This window comes from Apus apus, chromosome 3, assembly GCF_020740795.1.
Source record: "Apus apus isolate bApuApu2 chromosome 3, bApuApu2.pri.cur, whole genome shotgun sequence".
Taxonomy (NCBI): domain Eukaryota; kingdom Metazoa; phylum Chordata; class Aves; order Apodiformes; family Apodidae; genus Apus; species Apus apus.
The window spans coordinates 56,348,646-56,367,439 of record NC_067284.1 but is presented as its reverse complement, the minus strand read 5'-3'; the positions used below and the strand labels follow the sequence as shown (position 1 = coordinate 56,367,439).

General features: G+C 43.9%; 1 protein-coding gene across 2 annotated transcripts in view; it reads right to left on the bottom strand.

Annotated features, from left to right (window-relative positions):
- Positions 1 to 464: 464 nt before the first annotated feature.
- The window catches only part of ABHD12 (abhydrolase domain containing 12, lysophospholipase), a 37,853-nt gene continuing 19,523 nt past the window's right edge, over positions 465 to 18,794 (bottom strand). For both annotated transcript variants that reach the window (XM_051613994.1, XM_051613995.1), the window contains exons 2-13: positions 17,776 to 17,900; positions 15,872 to 15,977; positions 14,288 to 14,407; positions 11,452 to 11,482; positions 8,159 to 8,204; positions 6,763 to 6,892; positions 5,236 to 5,273; positions 4,964 to 5,043; positions 4,114 to 4,196; positions 3,357 to 3,435; positions 2,950 to 3,077; positions 465 to 2,455 (exon numbers count right to left, since the gene is read on the bottom strand). In XM_051613994.1, coding sequence (XP_051469954.1) covers positions 2,416 to 2,455; positions 2,950 to 3,077; positions 3,357 to 3,435; positions 4,114 to 4,196; positions 4,964 to 5,043; positions 5,236 to 5,273; positions 6,763 to 6,892; positions 8,159 to 8,204; positions 11,452 to 11,482; positions 14,288 to 14,407; positions 15,872 to 15,977; positions 17,776 to 17,900 — 1,006 coding nt within the window. In that variant the 3' untranslated portion in view covers positions 465 to 2,415. The remainder of the gene's footprint in view (positions 2,456 to 2,949; positions 3,078 to 3,356; positions 3,436 to 4,113; positions 4,197 to 4,963; positions 5,044 to 5,235; positions 5,274 to 6,762; positions 6,893 to 8,158; positions 8,205 to 11,451; positions 11,483 to 14,287; positions 14,408 to 15,871; positions 15,978 to 17,775; positions 17,901 to 18,794) is intronic.

The window sequence follows — 18,794 nt, the reverse complement described above, 5'->3', positions numbered from 1 at the left end:
TCCTAGAGGCAACACACCCATGGCAGAAAGGTCAGTCTTGCCAGTAAATGGGGTGTGCAGGAGGGTGCTGGTACCAGAGGTTGCAATGGGCTAGCTAGGGCCAAAGCCATTTACCTGCACCCCTGGCATATCGACTATATGCACTGGGGTGGGGGTTATAGTGTTGGGTTTGCCCTGCAAATGGCACACATGGCTCCTATGCTAGAAATCCCATGGGCAGCTCCCATTTCCCCCATCCCCAGTGGGGAAGCAGAACCTTGGCTGATGTTGGACTACAGGGACAGAACCACTGGGCTCCAAGAGAACTGCTCCCTCAGCACTGGCAGCAGCCACAATGATTTGCCCGGTGCCAGCAGCAAGCTCATCTCCTCTGCACAACCCTACTGCAGCCCTGCCACACACCCAGCTAACCTGCCCATCTGGGGAAAAAAATCCCAAAAACTGCCAGGTAAAACAGGTGAAGCTGAAGTGATCAGCAGACAACGCCTTTATTAAAACAACACCACTTTTAGATAAACATTTCAGATTAAATTTCCAAGCGTATCACTGGCCTACTTAACAGGAATGACAGTGTTGGTATCACCAACACCAGCAGTTCATGTGCTGGACCCTCAGATCCATCACACAGGAGGAAGGCAGCCAGCAGCCTCTGGCTGAGCTTTGCCCCAAGCCAGCTGCCAGCAGCAGCATTAGCTGGAATGTGCACATCACTCTCCAGAGCCAAGTCAGTGTTTCTCTTCTGTCAGTGCAATAAATACAAGAGCATCAAACAATTTAAGTGGCACAGCTTACAAGTATCATGGGTCAGAAATCTCAGGGACAACCACACTATGGCAGGAGAATCTCAGTACAAGAACAAGCTACTGTCTGCTTTGCAACTAGTATGAGCCTGCAGATATAACCTGGATGCATGCTGAGCAGTTTCTACTACGCTGTACATCCTTGAACAGACCTTAAGGCAGGACAATTCACTCTGAGCACTAGAGACTAAACCTACAGCACCTGGTATTGTCCATATAGACTGATGGGGGCCAGGTCCCCAGCCAGAAACCCCAGAGTCAGCATATTACCCTCTCCCATCTCAGTGCAGAGCTTGTCAGTGGCATGAAACAGTCCTGATTCTAGCCCCAGGCAGGGCAAGGACATCTGAACCTCTCCCGGTGGAAGAGGCTCATTTTCACTTCTGCCTCCTGGACAATGTGCTCTGACCATGGCTGTGAGATGGGCCGAAACATGCTGCTGGAAATGCCTGGGATTCCCAGAGCACAGAAGGGAGGGAGAGATGGGGAAGGACACCCCAGACTTATTTTTGCATCCAGAACTGCATACCACTCACTGCCTGCTTTTAACTACAGCAGAACAGCTGAGCCACAAGGAACAGGAAAACCTGGCCTAAGGAGTTAAAAGGTAGTTGAGGAAAAAAACCTGCCCTTCCCACCCAAAGAAAGCCCATGTCTGTCTGGGTGTGTCCGAGGAGAATGGAAGACATCCCCTCCCACATTGTGGGCCCACATTGTTCATGGAAGGGGGAGACCAAGCAAAAAAGTAATCTCACTCTTTCCAGCTTAAACTCCCAAGTTTGCAATGCATCTACAGAAGTCACTTCAGTCTTAACAGAAAGTGCATGTGAAGAAGTGGAAGAGCTCCACAGAGGATAGCAGGGATGGGAGCAGAAACTATGTTCAGAAGGAAAAGGGTACAAAAAAGATAAAAGGGCACTAACCTTTTCCATTAAATAGATGTTTGAAAAGGAATTTTTTTAAAAAAAACAAAACCAAAACCCTTTCATTTTATTTCCAAATGTGTGCAGTTAGCCCAACACTTGCAATACATTGTGACTGAAGAGCTAAATAAAAATCTCTCACCGCCTGGATCTTCTGTGCATTTGTAATTGTAGCCACTTATCAAAAAGTAAAGGCAAAACATGTATTTCCTAGAAGGAGAACACTTCAAACTCAAGCAAGACAACTGTGGTATGGAGACACAGCAAAAGCCATTTGCCTATGAATGAGTCTCTACATGATCCAAAAAACAGCAGCAGTGTTTAGAAGCGGAAAGAAACACTCTTGGTCGTGACACATGTCCTAGGAATGTCTGTCCTCAGCAGTAAAATGCTGGATTGGCCAGGCTTTGTTGTGCTTACATTTTTCATGGTGTGGTACTGGCTCCTGGGCTGTTATCACCCCTCCATCCTGCCAAAAAATGCGCCAACATACTTCTTTCTTCTACCATCATGGACACTGATGCTGGGAGCTGGAGTTGTTGAGGGTACACATCAGGACTGCAGTGGGAATCCCTGACCTCCTCTAGTGCCAGGGATGGAAGAATTGCAGACTGAACCACAGGGAAGGGGGAAGAAAAGGAGAAAGAGGAGGGAAAGAAAGGAAAATCTCTGTGCTGCCAAGAAGCCAGTCTTCAGTGATGATGCTCATGTTCAGATTTTCCCAGGAATTCCCTAGGAAAGGAAACAAAACAGCAGTGACACTCAGCTCTCCTACACTCTGGTACAAGCTGCAGCCTGCAGATCTTCCCATTTCCTCTGCAAATACTTGGGCTTGAGCACTCACAGCTACAGCAAACAGCACTGAGCTCTTCTCTCACCAGTGGCTCCCTGTAGAAGAGTTAAGCAGAAGTATCTGCTCTGCAAACAACTGCTCCAGCTCACAGCAGAGATAAGCCAGGGAGAAGTGGTCCCAGGTTTCTAAGGCTCCCCCTTCCCAAAGCCTGCTTTGGAGGGAGGTGGAGAGCTCTGACTTTGCATTAAGCCAGCCCAGTATCGCCCCCACTCTGGAGACCATGGGGGTTTTCAGAAGAGCTGCGTAACACAGGGAGGTGCCTGTTACACACCCCTCTTGCTCCTGGGCATTGTCACCGTGTGCCCCAAAGCTCCATGTCCCAGCCCCCCACCCCCTCCAAGTGAGAGAAGACCCTGGTTAGCTGGGCTGTTACCGCAGTATTCGAGGTAGCTCTGGACTCCTGTAGATGTACTTGTGCCTGTAGCCAAGGTCTGTGTGGAACGGAACAAACTGCACCTTGTAGTCTCGGAAACTCCGTGATGTCGCAGCGATGTTGTAGAGCTGAGTTCAAGGGGAGGCAGGTGAGGGACATGTGTTACTCCAAACTAGCTGCCCTGACAAACGGGCAACCCTCTCAGGGGTAGGTTATGGGCTCTGGCTTGACCAGCTCTGCTCTGTTCCGCTATTGATTTGTCACCTCCAACATCACAGAGTTTGTACTCCCTTCGGGCTATGCATTTCTACATACACCTTCCTGTTGCTGACTTTTTGCCTGGCTCAGATATCATTCTATCCCCAACAGTTCCTCCCATCAGATCAGTTGGAGAACCACATATGTACCTTCTTTCCCAGATGAAATGGTACCACCGGGTCATCCTCAGCATGAAGGATAAGCAGAGAGCAGGAAATGTATTTCACACTGTGAAAGAGACAACACTGTCACAAAGGCTCAGAGCAATCCCATCACTCTCTACCACCTATACACTTGGATTTGCAAGGTAACTGTGATGACAAGCATGTCCTGTAGGTCATTATCTGCAGTTCAGATCTTGAAAACATTATTATGTAGACACCATTCATTCAATCTACAGAAAACTCACTATTGAAAGGCATCCTTCTAAAAGCTATTTGCTGCTTAGACCAGAGAAAAGTGACTCTTCCCACTGCAAAGGATCATCCCCCAAGGTCTGGTTTGGTTTCAGTACTCAAAACCAAACTTACAAAGTCTCAGGCTCTTGAATGAAAGGCTCAGTGAAAAGAGATGATCTTATTACACACAGGGTGGCTTCTGCAAATGCACAGCAGAGAAATTTCCCAAACCTTTAATGTCCTAAAGCTATTGTGTATGTGTAACATGCACTTGAAAAGCATAAATCCCATGGACCAATTAGGATATCCCCAAGTAGTCTCTGTGCTTTTTTTTGCATCTGTCCTTATTAAGAACAACTAATCCCTTAAGCAAGTGCAATGCTTCAACAACAACAAAAAAAACACAACAAAAACAAAATAACAGAGTGCAGTCTGATGTCTACCCTCCTCAATGCTTGCTGTGGCTCACTGCAGCCACAACTGAAACCCCAGGAAAGAGGGAACTCACTTCTCATCGTTTGCAAATTTAATTCCACTTGTCGTGATGGGGTCAAGGAAGAACCAGTCAAATCCAGGGAAGTATCTGTATATCTGAGAGGCAAAACTCACATTAGTGACAGGCACCAGCAGGACAGTTATACAAACAGCAGTAAAAGGGCAGGCCACTGCCACCCCAGTAGCATCCTTTGGCTGCTGGCTGTGCTCTCTGCATTGAGATGGTCCATGTTTCCACCAGCATTATTTTTCTTCTCCTGTTTCAGGCCCATCTCATCAGCCAGCTTAGGAGCAGGCTCTCTGGGCACTTGTATGGTCAGGGTCTCCAGGTATCATGCTGCTGCTAGCAATGCTCTTTATGGAAGAGAGTTTTATCCCAGGGCACGTCACCAGCCTAGCTGCATCCAACACTGTCTGGGTGTCTGCTCAGTTCAGAGCCAACTCACAGTCATGCTGGGTGGAAGAGATGGCCACATCAGAGCAAACTGTACAGAAAAGTCACACAAATGCAAAGGGGCCACATGGATGGGGTAGTGACCAAGCAAAGCCCACCTTTGCTATTGGTTTGCACACAGCCCAAAAAATAGCTTCCTGCAGCAGAGAAGCTACAACACAAGAACAGGCTGTTCACTGCTGACAGCAGTGTCTATCTGCCCCCCTACATTTACTGCCCTTTCTGATCCATTTCTGCTTTTTTTAGGCAAGCTCCACACATGGCTCTGGCACTGCTTAGTGCTCCCAGGAGTTGCCTTAAGTGTTGATCTTTACCTCTGATGCCACTGCTGCCCCACAAGTCATGCAGTTAGCTTAATTCCTAAGCATGCAATGACATGTCAGTAGTGTGAGAGCCACTGTGTACTTGCCACAGAAAAAGGGTGACTCCGTGCCTCCTCCCGTATGTTGGTGAATGGAGATTCCAGTATCAGGGCATCTGGGGGCGTTTCTGAAAAGCCAAAGGCAATGTGCTGAAATGCAGGGGTGCAGATAGCCAGCAAGTACAGGGTCTCCCTTATGAAAGCAGCTATCACCATGGTACACCAAGGACAGCCTTGTCACAACTGCAAACATATGCAGAAATCTGGTATGCCAGCAGGACCCGAGCTGGGTGGGAAGAGCATCCACCCACCAGACTTACCTCTCTCGCAAAGGCGCCTCACTAGATTTGTTGCGACCCTAGAAAGAACAACAATGAACATTTAATCTGGCACAGGCCCTCTGCAAAGCACCAGGCTCAAGAGATAGCAGGTGGAAGAGGTACAACTCCACTGCCATTAACATCAACCCCTCACACTGTCTGAGGCCTGGGCAGCCAGCCCACAACCACTTGGCTTCCCACAGGTCTCCCATACCCAACTGTCTCAAATCACATCAGGTGCCTGCATTTAGGTAAGTGAACAAGTCCAAGAAAGCACCACACCATTTAGTCACTTGGAAGGACCTTCTTTAAGCTGGCTCTCAGGCTCCCAGCATATCTGCAGCTGTATGACAAAGGCTCTTACCCCGAGACCACAAGGGCTAAGCAAGAATGATGGAAATGCAGGTGTTTGGGCAGGGAGAGCTGGTGCACAGGGCTCCATGATCACACTGCAAGGAGTTTCCATAGCTGGGTCAGAAAGCAGCAAAGTCTCCTCCATGCATCTCCCCATTGTGACAGGGATATTGCCAAAGTTGCTGATTCCTCGCAGTGTAGCATATTTCAAAAACCTCAAACTCCAGGCTGGCAATGGTCGCCAGGGAACTCAGCTTAGGACCACAGTTCCAGGCCACTCAGACTAGAGTGCATTGGGAAATGTCACAAGCATGCTCTGACCTAGAGAGGTTTCCTGAAGATGGGAAAAATTTAGAGGAAGAGTCGAAGGAAAAGCCTCTGCCTTCTCTCAAACAAAGCAGGATGTTTAGTATCACAGCAATGAAGGGACACCATCCTGAAATAGACCCCTGTCCCAGCAACACATTTGGTGAACAGCAAGGCAAGCTGTTGTGGTCTCCAACAGTTGAATCTGTACACAGCTGAACTCAAAAGTAACTCTTATGTTTGCCCTCTGTGCCTTTGCAAACCAAGGGGGTAAGAGCACTTGCTGCTTGCTGAACACAACCCACCTCCAGATAGCAATGGAAAGGGAGGAAGAAAAAGTTAAAAACATGGAGGCAAAGGCACTTGACACTTTGGACTTCCCTGTGCCAAGTATTACCAGAGAGATGTCACAGGTAGCCAGCAGTGTAGTCATGCAGGTATCTGCATAAGTACTGATGACATGCAACACGTTTGTAAGGGCAAGGCACATGCACATGCAACTGTTTGTGTGGTACTCTGAAAGAGTATCAGAGATCTTCTGCTTCAAAGGACATACAGGCTCACCACAGGGAGAGATGAGAACAGTCTCAGTTATCACCCCTAGGACAAACTGCATATATTATTCTAAGTGTCTTTTTTTCCATTGTTGCCCTCTGGGCAACAGAAGTTCAGGATCGAGTCCTGCATAGCCACCCACTGTAGCCCTTCTCACTCCATAAAGTGCAAAGGGGAAACCACCCTGCAGCAGTTATGCCACAGACCCCAAGCCAAGCTAGCCTGGGGGTTATGGCAAATAGCACCATCACCCAAGGTCAGTGTTTAACATTTTTCCAAAGCTGCTAAGTCACACTGAGATGAGATGCTTACCCCGTGCCCAAGGAGTGTCCCCATATATAGACGGGGTTGTCGCCGCTTCTTGCTTTTATCCAGTCGAAGACATGAAGGGCATCGTAGGTCATTCCTCTCTCTGATGGGCTGCCTATTGAATCACCCCAGCCTGAAACACAAACAGTCCTCTGGAAATGGCACAACCTGGTCAGCAAAGCCAGCCAGCTTTTCCCATTCAGCCCATCTGACGCTGCAAAGGGAGCTGGGATATGGACAGTTTGTGTATTTCACTGCCCACCTCTACATTTTGGGGCTGAAATTCCCCACCGATTTGCAGCCATTGAAACAAGGTAGCTGCTGGCTGCCAGGGAGTTTTATATGGATCTAGTCAAACAAAAGCAAGAGCTGGATCTCAGACACTACCACACCGTGTTCTTGCACAACTCACCTCCAACAGCCCAGCTCCCAGAGCTTAGCTGCTTGTGCATGCATGTAACCAATTTGTAACTGGAACATCTAACAGCATAAGAATTAAATGCTTAGGGTCAAAAACGAAGCACATTTCACAGAACTGTTGTGACATCACTGTGTCCATGCTGTTCAATCAATGCCCTCAAGCAATTTTCCACCCTCCTGATTGTTTTGGCTCTTGCAATTGCAGCATATCTACACATCTGCTAAGCAGCAAGCCTCCTACACCCCTTCAGATACTTAATAACCAGCCAGAGAAAGCAGCTGCCAGCAGGACTGAAAAACAGGGCAAGCTCCTACAAATAAACCTCTCCCAAATGTCTTCTTGATAAAAATACAATGGATTAATTTCTTTCCTGTATCTCCAGTGGCGTAACACTGCAGTCATGGCTTAAATACTAAGATGGGAAAAGAAGAGCAGCAGATGCTTAACTGCTGGTGGCATGGAGTTACAAAATGGTCATGGCTTCTGCTAAGGATGTTACCAATTGTTAGCAAATAATTTACTGTCTTATCTCACCTTTTAAAAAGAAATGTAAGTTCAGTTCCCCATGTGACTCCAGGGAAGTCAATTAGGTCATAACCAAAAGACTACATCTAGGCAAGCTTAGTAGCTTCCAGATGGGCACCTGAAGGATACCTGCACTGGACAGTGGGACAGCATATGTGCCTGAGTCACCCTCTTCTTCTTAGCTCCCAAATCAACAAGCCCTGCGCATGAGGACAGACAGGAACCTGAGTCCACTGAGCTGGACATCAGGAAGCAGTGCTATACAGGAAAGCACTGGAAAGCAATTTCTTAAAGTTCACGAGGAAAAAAGAAGCAGTAACCACATCTGATTAGCTGGCAGCAAGCATTTAAAAAACAACATGTCCCTGAGATCTAACAAAAAGAGCAACTTCTTTGTTGCTTCTACAGAAAGATACATCCTAAAGTCTTTAATAATAGTAGAAGCCCACGTACCTCGATAATCAAATGTCACCACGTGGTACCCAAGGGAGCTGAGAACCTGGAGAGGAGAGAAACATGCAGAAACCCATCACAGAGACTTGAACAGCTCTTGCCTCAGGCCACGTGCAGGGATCTAATTTATAACCTTATCAGCCTGACATGGTAAAGCAACAATTTATAGCTTTTTGGTGTAGCAGGCTCAGAGCTTTTCAAACACTAATCATTTCAGCCCACTGTTTTTACTGCATTTATTTTTTGGACCTCGTATCAGGCTATCTTAGATTTTGATTCTCCCTTTAACAGTTTTGTCCTTAAGATCCACAAATAGCCTATGACTGTTGCCTCTACCCTCTTCAAGGATTTCCAGAGAAATAGTACAACTGCTTCATTTATACTATTCAAATTGCCATAAATGTTAGCATAACATATAGGAGCCTGTTTCAGGTTTCAGAAGGGTTAAATGGATATCCAAAACATGTAATTGCTCTACCACAAAGATTTATGTTGCAGCCAATGGTAATCCTAACAAAATCTGTTAAAAGCAAGGAAAAATACCCAGTATTATATTAACTTGCTTGGAAAAGTGCCTTGGCTAGTATTCCAGGCTACCATTGTTCAGTATGAACCTAACAGTTCCAGAGTAGATAAAAATCAACAAAAAGTCACAAAAAGATTAAGATGAGGTTGCTCTCATCGTCTATGTGTGATACATGATTTTAAAAAGCAACCTGTTACACTGTACTTTAAGCCTTCTAACAGACTAAAGGAAATCACCTCATATGTAAAACCAACACTATTTTTAGTGTAATTGAAATCTTTAGAGCCTGAAAAATTACTGTTACTAGTTCAGAGCTCATTAGCACACAAAAAAAGAGAAAAAGGACAACATAGAAAAGTGGGGTGTTCAGGTAAGCTGGCAACTCAGCTCCATTGCTGGGAGGACTATGATGTTAATGGTTTCTCTCACTTCCCTCTAGAATCCATTTGGGGCTAATTTTAATGCATTTCAGACATTCACTGGGTGTTTGTTTCTCTTCACTGGTCTATGATTCCATGTTACATCCCGAATTACCTTATGGGGAGTGTTCAACACACATTGGACACATTCTCTCTGTGACCTCTAAACACACTTCTGCCCAGCTCCCAGGTCTGCATCTCTTTAGCTGGCCACCAGCAGGCTGTGCACAGCCCAGGGGTCCCTGGGGTCAGCCTGTGCCACCCCATGCACACTCATACCTGCAATACCTGCACTCCCTCTTCTGCCATGCCCTCCGTGTTCCCACCTCTGGAGGTCCCTGCTGTCACACCAGGCCTGTAACTCCTCTACACTGTATCACTATGCTGGCTGTCATCCGTGTTCCACCTGACACAGAGTAACTGCAGTTGTAACTTGTACAAAAAAACATTACAGCGGTTTTCTCTGCAATACCATCTGTATGAGCATTGTTACTAGTTGTGTTACAGGTATAGCCATGACATGTAATTATACAAGCTTAGCAAAAGTAACACAAGCTAACCAGTGGCTACCTGGTTGTTAGACAATTGCTTTTATGGCTAAACGAGCTCAAAACAGTACTCCAGAGAGCTCCAAGACACGGCCAGAAGAAGCCTTATAACCCTCGCCCATGTTACTAGCATGGCAATACCACATGCACTGGGTTACAAGGCTGCAGTTTCCCTTTCTGACAGCCCACCAACTGCAGGCTGTCGCTCACACATCTACCAAGGATGCCACAGCCCCTCCTGTGGCTCAAGGCTTCCCACCATGACCAAGCAGTGGGTTTTCTCAGAGGCATTTACCCTTTCAGCTGGCCTCAGGACAGCCTGCACAGGGCTGCGGGCAGCACGTGCCTCTGTGTTGTAATGTGCTGACAATACTTGGTTGCTGTTCGATTTTATAGCCAACACAGCTTGCACAACAGGTAAAACTGCTATTAAGACAGCAAGTACAGGATGCAAAGCCACGTTCAGAACTCCTGTAAGTGGCAGGACACCTTTCTCTGGGGGACTACAGGCAGGAGCTGTGCTGGATGGCCTGGACTGCACAGCACTGTGGCAGATCAGGTATTTGCTTGGTGCACAACATTTGCCTTCAGGGCTCGTTGCACCACCAGCTGGACTTCCAGCATTAACAGCTGGCTTAGCATTTGTTGCAACATTTTAAATAACACATCAGTATTATAATACTAATTAGTGGTAGAGGGACTATAATACCATGCAACTGAAATGATACCTGTAAGCTGAGTGTTACTTCTAAGGAACACTAAAATTTTAACTGTAACAGGTTACATACACAGATATCGGAAAGAGTTATAAAAAATTAGACTATTTACAACAATTTGGGGACACACAGTATGCATACAAGTACAACTGGAGCTTACACAGACAACTGGAGCCTGATTGGAAATGGAGAGATAATTTCCAGTGTCCCACTAGGATCTAAAGGGTCATCTGAAGACAGAAAGCCCGTAACTTCATATATGTATCACACAGTTTGCCCTGCTGCTTGCTGGCATCCTCACACCCCATCCTCCCCCTGTCCCTCAAGACTAACATATTATATTGCACTGGCCCTTGCTGCACCTGGAGTGCACTGTGTGCATTGCCAGGGCAAAGGCCCTTTACAGCAGAGGTATTAAATATCACAGAGTCATCAGAATAATTTAGAAGTACAGGAACAGGCAATCCTGTTGTGTTCTGATTCAAGCAAGCAGGGCAGAAGACTAGCTTGGCTGAACAGGGAACTCCTTATGGAGCTCAAAAGAAGAAAGCATTTAAGTGTTTAAGAGTCATTTGGAGAATGCCCTTAACATGGTTTAACTTTTTCCCAACCCTTAAGTGCTCAGGCAGTTGGACTGGGCAATCATTGTAGGCTCCTCCAACTGAAAACATTCTCTTCTATGATGCTGAGTATATTGAGACTGGTACCTTATGAAAGAACACTCTCAAATGGTACCTTACATTAGTATGCTAGTATAATTAATCAAATTAAGGCTGTGATTAAATAAAACATTTTTTTCCTATAAACTGTGTTGGGAAAGTATTCCTAGCAAAGAACCTGGCTAGCTCAGTTGGAGCTGACAGTTTATAACAGTAAGTATTAAAAGCTATTTGAAAGGTCTTTTAGGAAAAGGTCTGTTCACAGCTTACAGACCCCTTTCCCTATACGTGCTTCCTATCCAGAGGCAACTATAAGCCCGAAACTATCTGCCTGTTGGCAGTGGGCTGTAATGAGCTGTCTTCTGAAGTCTGTGCACATCTGATGTGTTAATGGAACTGCTTGGACAACACGAGCAGCCACTTACCTTGTAAAGTTCCACACGGTGATCCCCTCCTCTGGCAAGAGTAATTTATGAAGAGGAGAAAAAAACAACCAAACAAAAAAAAACACGTGAGCATTTAAGCTTCCAGAAACAGATTTTCCCAACTGCCTCAGGCTTCCAGTTTAACACAAACATTAACAAACAATGTAACTGCTTTGTCACAGACTTCTAGGAGAGGGCAAAGCTTTGCTGAGCTATGCAAGATACAGCTTTGAAGTCAACTTCTTCCCATTAATGTCTTATCACAGCAAGTAAAGATGAACTTTTCAATCTATCCTCCTATCTGCCTTTTCCAAAGCCTGTAATACATCCAAAACAGCCTGTCCTTGTGGGCTTGGCAGTCCCTGTGCTCCTGCCACCAGTGCTGCCCGAGTCAGTAACCACTGCTCTCCAAGACGTGATGCTCTCAGCAGAACCCACATTAACCCAAGTAGCTGGGCCCTGGATTTTCTCACCTTGTTCCAAGCACAGGGATAGAAAGGACACGTGCAAAAGACTGAGCAGAGAAAACCAGAGTTGCACAGTATAAATAAGTCCAGGGGAAGAACCTGGTTTAATGTTTTTTTCATAAATTGAAATCAAGAGACAATAAAGCAACAAGGAGAGTGAATCTGCCATTACATGCTTTAAATATATCACAACATGACATGGCTAATCCACACTCAAACTCTAGTATAGGATTTATGTAAGCGTAGATTTACTTCTGCAATCATACTAAAACTCTAAAATGTTCACACTATGATTGGTTTGATCAGTGCAGCCTCTAAACCAAAATGCCGCTTTCCAGACCTCTAAGAACACATGAACTTGCTGGTCAAAAGCTGTCAGTTCCAATTGTACTGCAAAATACCTAGGGCAGCCAAAAAACTCAGGGCAAAATGCAAGATGTTGCTTGTAGTTGATTTTGAATCATACAAGTCTGAAGAAGAAATACTCGTTGAAAAGTCATCCTTGACATGCACACACTGGTGCCTTTCATGCATTCCTCAAAATGCAACAGAGGAATGTTTTCCAAGGGGATCAAGTAAATAGAACCTCTTTGCTTCAGGTCCAGACCACTCAAGCAAACCAGAAATCCAAGGCAGTGCCTTTTACTTATGGCTAATGCAGCCTGCATCAATAAAGCAGCCCTTTGACAAGAGACCGAATGGGCAGTGTAGAAACATACAGCAATATATATTAAAAGCTGAAATAGCAAAGCCAATACACCTCTAGCTTCTGCAATACACAGAGTAAAGTGCAATGTGAAGTATGTAATTGATCCATAGCTCAGTAATTTATCTCAGCAGCTCTTGGGGGAGCCAAGTAGTAAATGTAATCAATATGCACATAAGAGAGATACTGGTCCTGAAATGCCACCATTAAGCTGCAGAATAGCTTCCATTAGTATAATTTGCTAAATCAAATGAAGGGAAGAAAACAAGTGAAGTAGCATTTGAAAAATAATGCAACAATTTGATTAAACCTTGTAATACATCAGCACAAGAAGACTAGGTCAGTTTCTAAAAATCCATCTGCTCATGTGTTTCCTGGCTCCCAGCATGCATCTCCCACACCACGCCCTTGTACCAAAAAAGTACACTGCTAAGACAATAACTTAGGTGAAAAAGGGGCAAAGTTCCTGTGATGTAAAGTCTACTGAACCTTCACTATCAGCACAATTACAACAGATTTTCTTTTCTTTATATCATGAAACTTGTATTTCTGCAATCCTCCTGCTCTTGCAGAGTATCTGTGAGCAGACATTCAGCTTCCAAAGAACAGGCACTGGCACTCAAAACTCAAAGGAGCTGATACTCATTGTAAGATGCATATTAAGTAAGGAAAAAGACTGTTCCAATAAACGAACTAAAGCACCCTATCATGCAAAAATATGGAAGTCAGAACATAATTCTGAGAAACATCCAGAAAGTTTCACACTATGCTAATGGTTTTCAGCATCCAGAAACAAAGTATAGAGAACCAACCTACTTCTTTAGGTGATACACATGGTCAACTATAAAATTACAAATTTTAGAAATGCTCCTGTTCCAGACAAGTATCCTGAACACATGAAGTGACGAAACAAGACCAGCACGTTACCTTCCTCTTTCCTTCTTCAAAATGTGTTAATTACTAAAATAATCTCACAAAAGGAACTGGAAAGTTTATTTGATGCATGTAAATCACATATACCGAAACACTAATACTATGCCATGTCTTGATTCAAACATCACTACACTGAACGGAAGTACTTCTCCCTACCTGATCACAGCCTTCTGGCTTCTAGCAGAGGATACAAGGTCAGACAGGACAAGAGGATACAACATCACATCTCTCTGATAACTGCAATAAGTCTATTCCCACATTCAATAAATGGAAAGGCATAATTTCTTAAAACATGCTTTCCTTTTAAAAAATGGGAGAAGTGCCAAACTGCGTTTAGATTTTATCTTGTTTTCAGTTATAGAATCATAGGTTGGGTTGGAATGGTTCTTTAAAGTTCACCTAGTACGACTCTCTCTGCAGTGATCAGGGACATCTCCAACTAGATCATGTTGCTCAGAGCCCTGTCCAACCTGACCTTGAATGTTTCCAGGGATGGGGCATCTACTCTCTGGGCAATTTGTTCCACTGTTTCATCACCCTCACCGTAAAAAATTTCTTCCTTTTATGTAGTCTAAATATACCCTCTTTCAGTTTAAAGCCATTAACCACTTGTCCTATCACTACAGACTCTACTGAAAAGTTTGTCCCCATTTTGTTATAAAATGTATTGAAGCTGAGGCAAGCCAGGAAAACACAACATAAAGCAAAGCCAACACTGCATATGCCTCACCTTGTTCCCGCGTTGCCATGCAAGTAAAGGATTACAGGATGGCTGGAACCCAAAGCATCTTCAAACCACAACTGGTCCTTCCCTCGGGCATTCTTCCATAAGGCTGCAGGGACAGTGTGCCTGTATACAGAAGGAAATACTACATTGTCCTGTTGCTACCCAGAGTCTGCCACTCCAAGCGTTATTTCTATATTTTCACCTCCATCACTATTGCCTTCAAAACTCAGGGCTGTGCAAGCCATCAAACCTCACAGGCATACCCAAAGCCCAATTACTGAACTTCCCACCATTCTGGAGAAAGAATCTCCATTCCTCAGCTTTTATGGAACTTAACTACTTCCATTAACATACTTAGAACACCATAAACAAGAGTCACAGCGAGGTCAGCTGATAGTCAGAATAATCTAAGGTTTAGCAAAGATTGTTCAGTGAGTAAAAGGCATATCTGACTCCACAGTCAATTCAAGGAAAAAAAGAGGCTCAGGGTCTGATGAGAAAATGAAGTATTCTGTTTTCAGATAACAGGTTCTTGAAGGTATAACATTTTAGCTGGAAAAGCTACTAGCTAGAAGAGCCAGAAATTTTCAAATCACAGCTGTTTTTCTGTAGATAATATAGATGAGCAGCCTGTTAGAAATAATTCAACACTGGTGGCACAAAGAGGAACGACAGACTGAAAAGAAGGTAGGTGTTTACACTGGATAAGTACTCTACAAAACAAACACTGAAAGCAAGTACATGCCCACAACCATCTCAAATTGTTGAAAAGGGGGAGAGTGGGTAGCTAACAGCTGTCAGATGTAACTTAAGTACTTACATGCCTTTCTTCTTGGAGAAATAGACTCCACCTACCACACCTTACCCCCAGCTGTAAAGCTCAGAGGGAAAAACAACACAGGGGGAAACAACGTAAATAGTCTACTTGCACGCAGCCAGCAGACATGGAGTTCTTGAAGAGGAAAAAAGCCCCAGTAACTGTAGGACTCTACTTCTCTCAACTGTTCTGCCTCAAGACTTTTGCAAGTTCATAAACAAAGCACAGAACCAAAATTAATGGCCCTTGCCTGGGACCAGAAAGCCTTCTTTGTGAGGGAGGGATTGAAAAGCAAGCTCTGACACTGTCACTCTCCAAACCTTACTTATGTTTTACACACAAAATACTCCTCCTCATACTCTGAACACTTTGATCCCACTTTCCTATCTTCTCCCACATTTATGTTGCAAAACAGAATATGAACAGCAGTTGAATGACAAAACTTCTAACTCCTTGGGTCTCATCTGATATGGAGCCATGATCTTTGTAGCAATGCAGGCATCTGTAACCTTTACAATTCCAAATTATGAAGTTTCTCTGAATGCACAGGTTATCCAGTTGAGTTTCATGCATTACTGATCTGAGTTCAGATGAGCTCCAGAGATCTGCATAGTTTTCAGGATTAACTCAGCCACTTGGCAGAGGAAAACACAAACATCCACAAATCAGAGCAGGCAATGGTTGTCACACACACAGCAAAAATACTAGCGTAACATCACTGAGAACAAAAAGAATGACAGAGATGCACAGCACAAAACAGGCTTTCTTACCAGACTCCAATGGTTACATCCTCCTCTGGCTGCAGGTAATAATTACAGGTGTGGTTTAAACCTTGATCCTGTGGTCTTTTCAAGTCAATGAAATATGGGACCCTCACTGAAAAACAAATCAAGGAAAAAACAACAACAACAACAAACAAACAGAATATGAAACCTTTTAATTCATACCTTTATTTTCTTACAAAACTGCCTTATCAAGATACTGGAGAGTTGTACAAACTGGTCCACTGTACTAGGAAAAACTTACTATTTTTGTGTGAAAGGATGAACTGGCTACAGCTGTGACTTAAGTATGAACATCAAAGAGAGCAAGGTAAGAAGACACAAGCAATCATCCAAATACAGGGAACAGGCTAAAATTAAGAGGTGGGGGAGACAAACAATGCAGACAGACACACATTTAACTATCTCTGCTTTGTAAATCTCCTAGACACAAGATTGTTGCTCCTGCTGGGTCAGTGGGGTGGGTTAGCTGGTTTGGCAAACCTTTTAGTATTTGTAGCTGTAATGGAAGTTACTTATGGGACAAAATCCCTGGGACAAACAGTGCATCCCAGTGCTGCAACATGTTTCAGGATGACGTGTGGTTTCAGCATCAATTATACAACAAGATACTGCATTACAGTAGCAGATACCACATTGCTCTTGTCCTGTAAGAACAAGATAAATTGTGTTAAACTCTTCTCCTGAGCCTTTGGGGAGGATATGGAGTTCATTAGCCCACTCTCCAAACACCATCAAATAATTGCCGTATCTCCCAGGCATTGCAGCACTTAAAATATACCATGTTAGGCCAGAAGCTTCATCTGTTCAGGAAGAGATACCCAATTATTACATCTCAGTTCACTCTTCCCAATATTTTATGTTCCCCAACTTCCACAACACACAGGTGTTCATTGTTTGGTATACTCAATGATTCAAACACAAGCAATATCAGGAAAGAAAAACTTCAAACATTTTCAGCATTTAGACAATCTACATCTTATAGACACTGTGCATTGTGCTAAATGAGGGGATGCACTTAGTCTAAATGTTTCCTTTTCCATCACCAATGCTGTACGGCCTCTCTAGGCAGTCTCTGACACACTCAATACCACGAGAAATGCTACAGAGATCTAGTGACAGCATCAAGCAGTTTTAAGGACTCTCTTCTCCCAATGATTCAGGCTATTCCCCTAAACTTGAGCTCCACTCCAGCAGAAACAGGAAGTCTGTCTCCTTGAAATTTAATAGCATAAAAATTAACATATCAAAGTTTTTGTGCTTTTGACACACAAAGATGCAATGATAACGGTGACAGCCAGATCTCACTTTACTTACCCCCAAAAACATCACTAAACATTCCACAAACATGAAAGCTAAGGCAGACAACAGGTAACGTTAACCTGACCAATCTAGCCCCTTAAAGCTGCAAATCTATACCTATGGTATGTCTGCTTGCTCTTAGGCAAAAGCATGTGAAAGAGTGACAGACAAATCGTGCATGCCAGCAGAGACCAGCTGGGACACTGCACTGTCACCACAGAACTAAAATGCTTTCAGGTGAAGAGCCATCACCTGGAAGAAAACTCCCAAGATTTAGTTTCACTTGCTTGCTGTCTATTCGTGCAACTTTGTTGAACCCTTCAGAAAAATGCATTCGACAGTGCCCATTTTTCCTGAAGGAGACCCTTCAGGAAAGTTGACTTCAATTTGGTCACTGCGTTTATACAAAGACATAGTACAAAGACCACTAGTGCCACAGAGAATGCTTTCCAAACAATACTCCAGAGAATTTAAAAACTCTGAAAGCTCATATCCTTCACGAGCTGTACACATGTAAGGTGAAAGTGAAGCAGACAAATGAAAGGAAGATATTCTTTCCCCTCACCCAGGCCAACAAATTTCTCACTTACCAAAGTTTAGGAAGACCAGCTTTGCCTGAATAGCAGGGCAAAGTTTGACTAGAAATGGAATGGCTATGTACACTCCCAGCAACCAGATTATTATCTTCCGCAATCGAAACCACAATCCGTATCGCCTGTATAAAAGGGGGGGACAAAAAGAAGGAAAAAGAGAAAGACAGATCTGAATACAGCAGGAATTTTATTAAGCAAGTTTCACAATGATCTGTGTGCTTGGTCTATTTGAAAACCCAGTCATGTACTCTTTAAATAAAACTAAGTTTCAACAGTTTAGGTAGTCTCAGATGTTTGAGAGAAGCAGAAGTAGCCAAACTGTCAGCTGATGATATGCAGCTTAGAAAAAGGGAATAGAAACTCCCCACACTGATTACATTTCATAACACTCTGTAAGAAGAACATTTCTGCTGATTTCATAGACTTCAGGATCTCTAGAAACGCACAACACGTGTTTGTGTACAAAAAGCAGCCTGACTGCACTTCCCATATGTGTCACTATCAGCAAGAATTTTTTGTAGTTGTATATGCACATATATTGAGGAACTATGTGTAATGAGGCTGATAAAATTACACGTGATCTTGGGTGCAGACTGGAGCAGACATTCTGTCCTGCCAGTCAAGAAAGTTCATACTCGTCAACACCCTGGAAAGCAAATCTTTCTAAGTTATAAAATGTTAAGACATTTCTTATCTGCAGAATCATTCTCTGTGAGTACAGACTGAGTTTGGAACAATTGCCCGAACACTTGATTTTTTATTTCTCCCAAGTATTCTGATTCAGAAGAGTAAGATAGAAAAAAATCTAAACCAACAGCACCAAACCCCACCCCCAAAAAAACCCCAAGCAACCCAGAAATCTTAAGGATCACACAGCAGCTAGTCAAGCAATTATTCTCAAAATACACTTTACTGTCTCAGAATAATTACTGCATACACGCTTATATGCATGTGTGTATATATATATATACACACACACACACATATGTATAATGTGTACATCTAATGATCTGGCT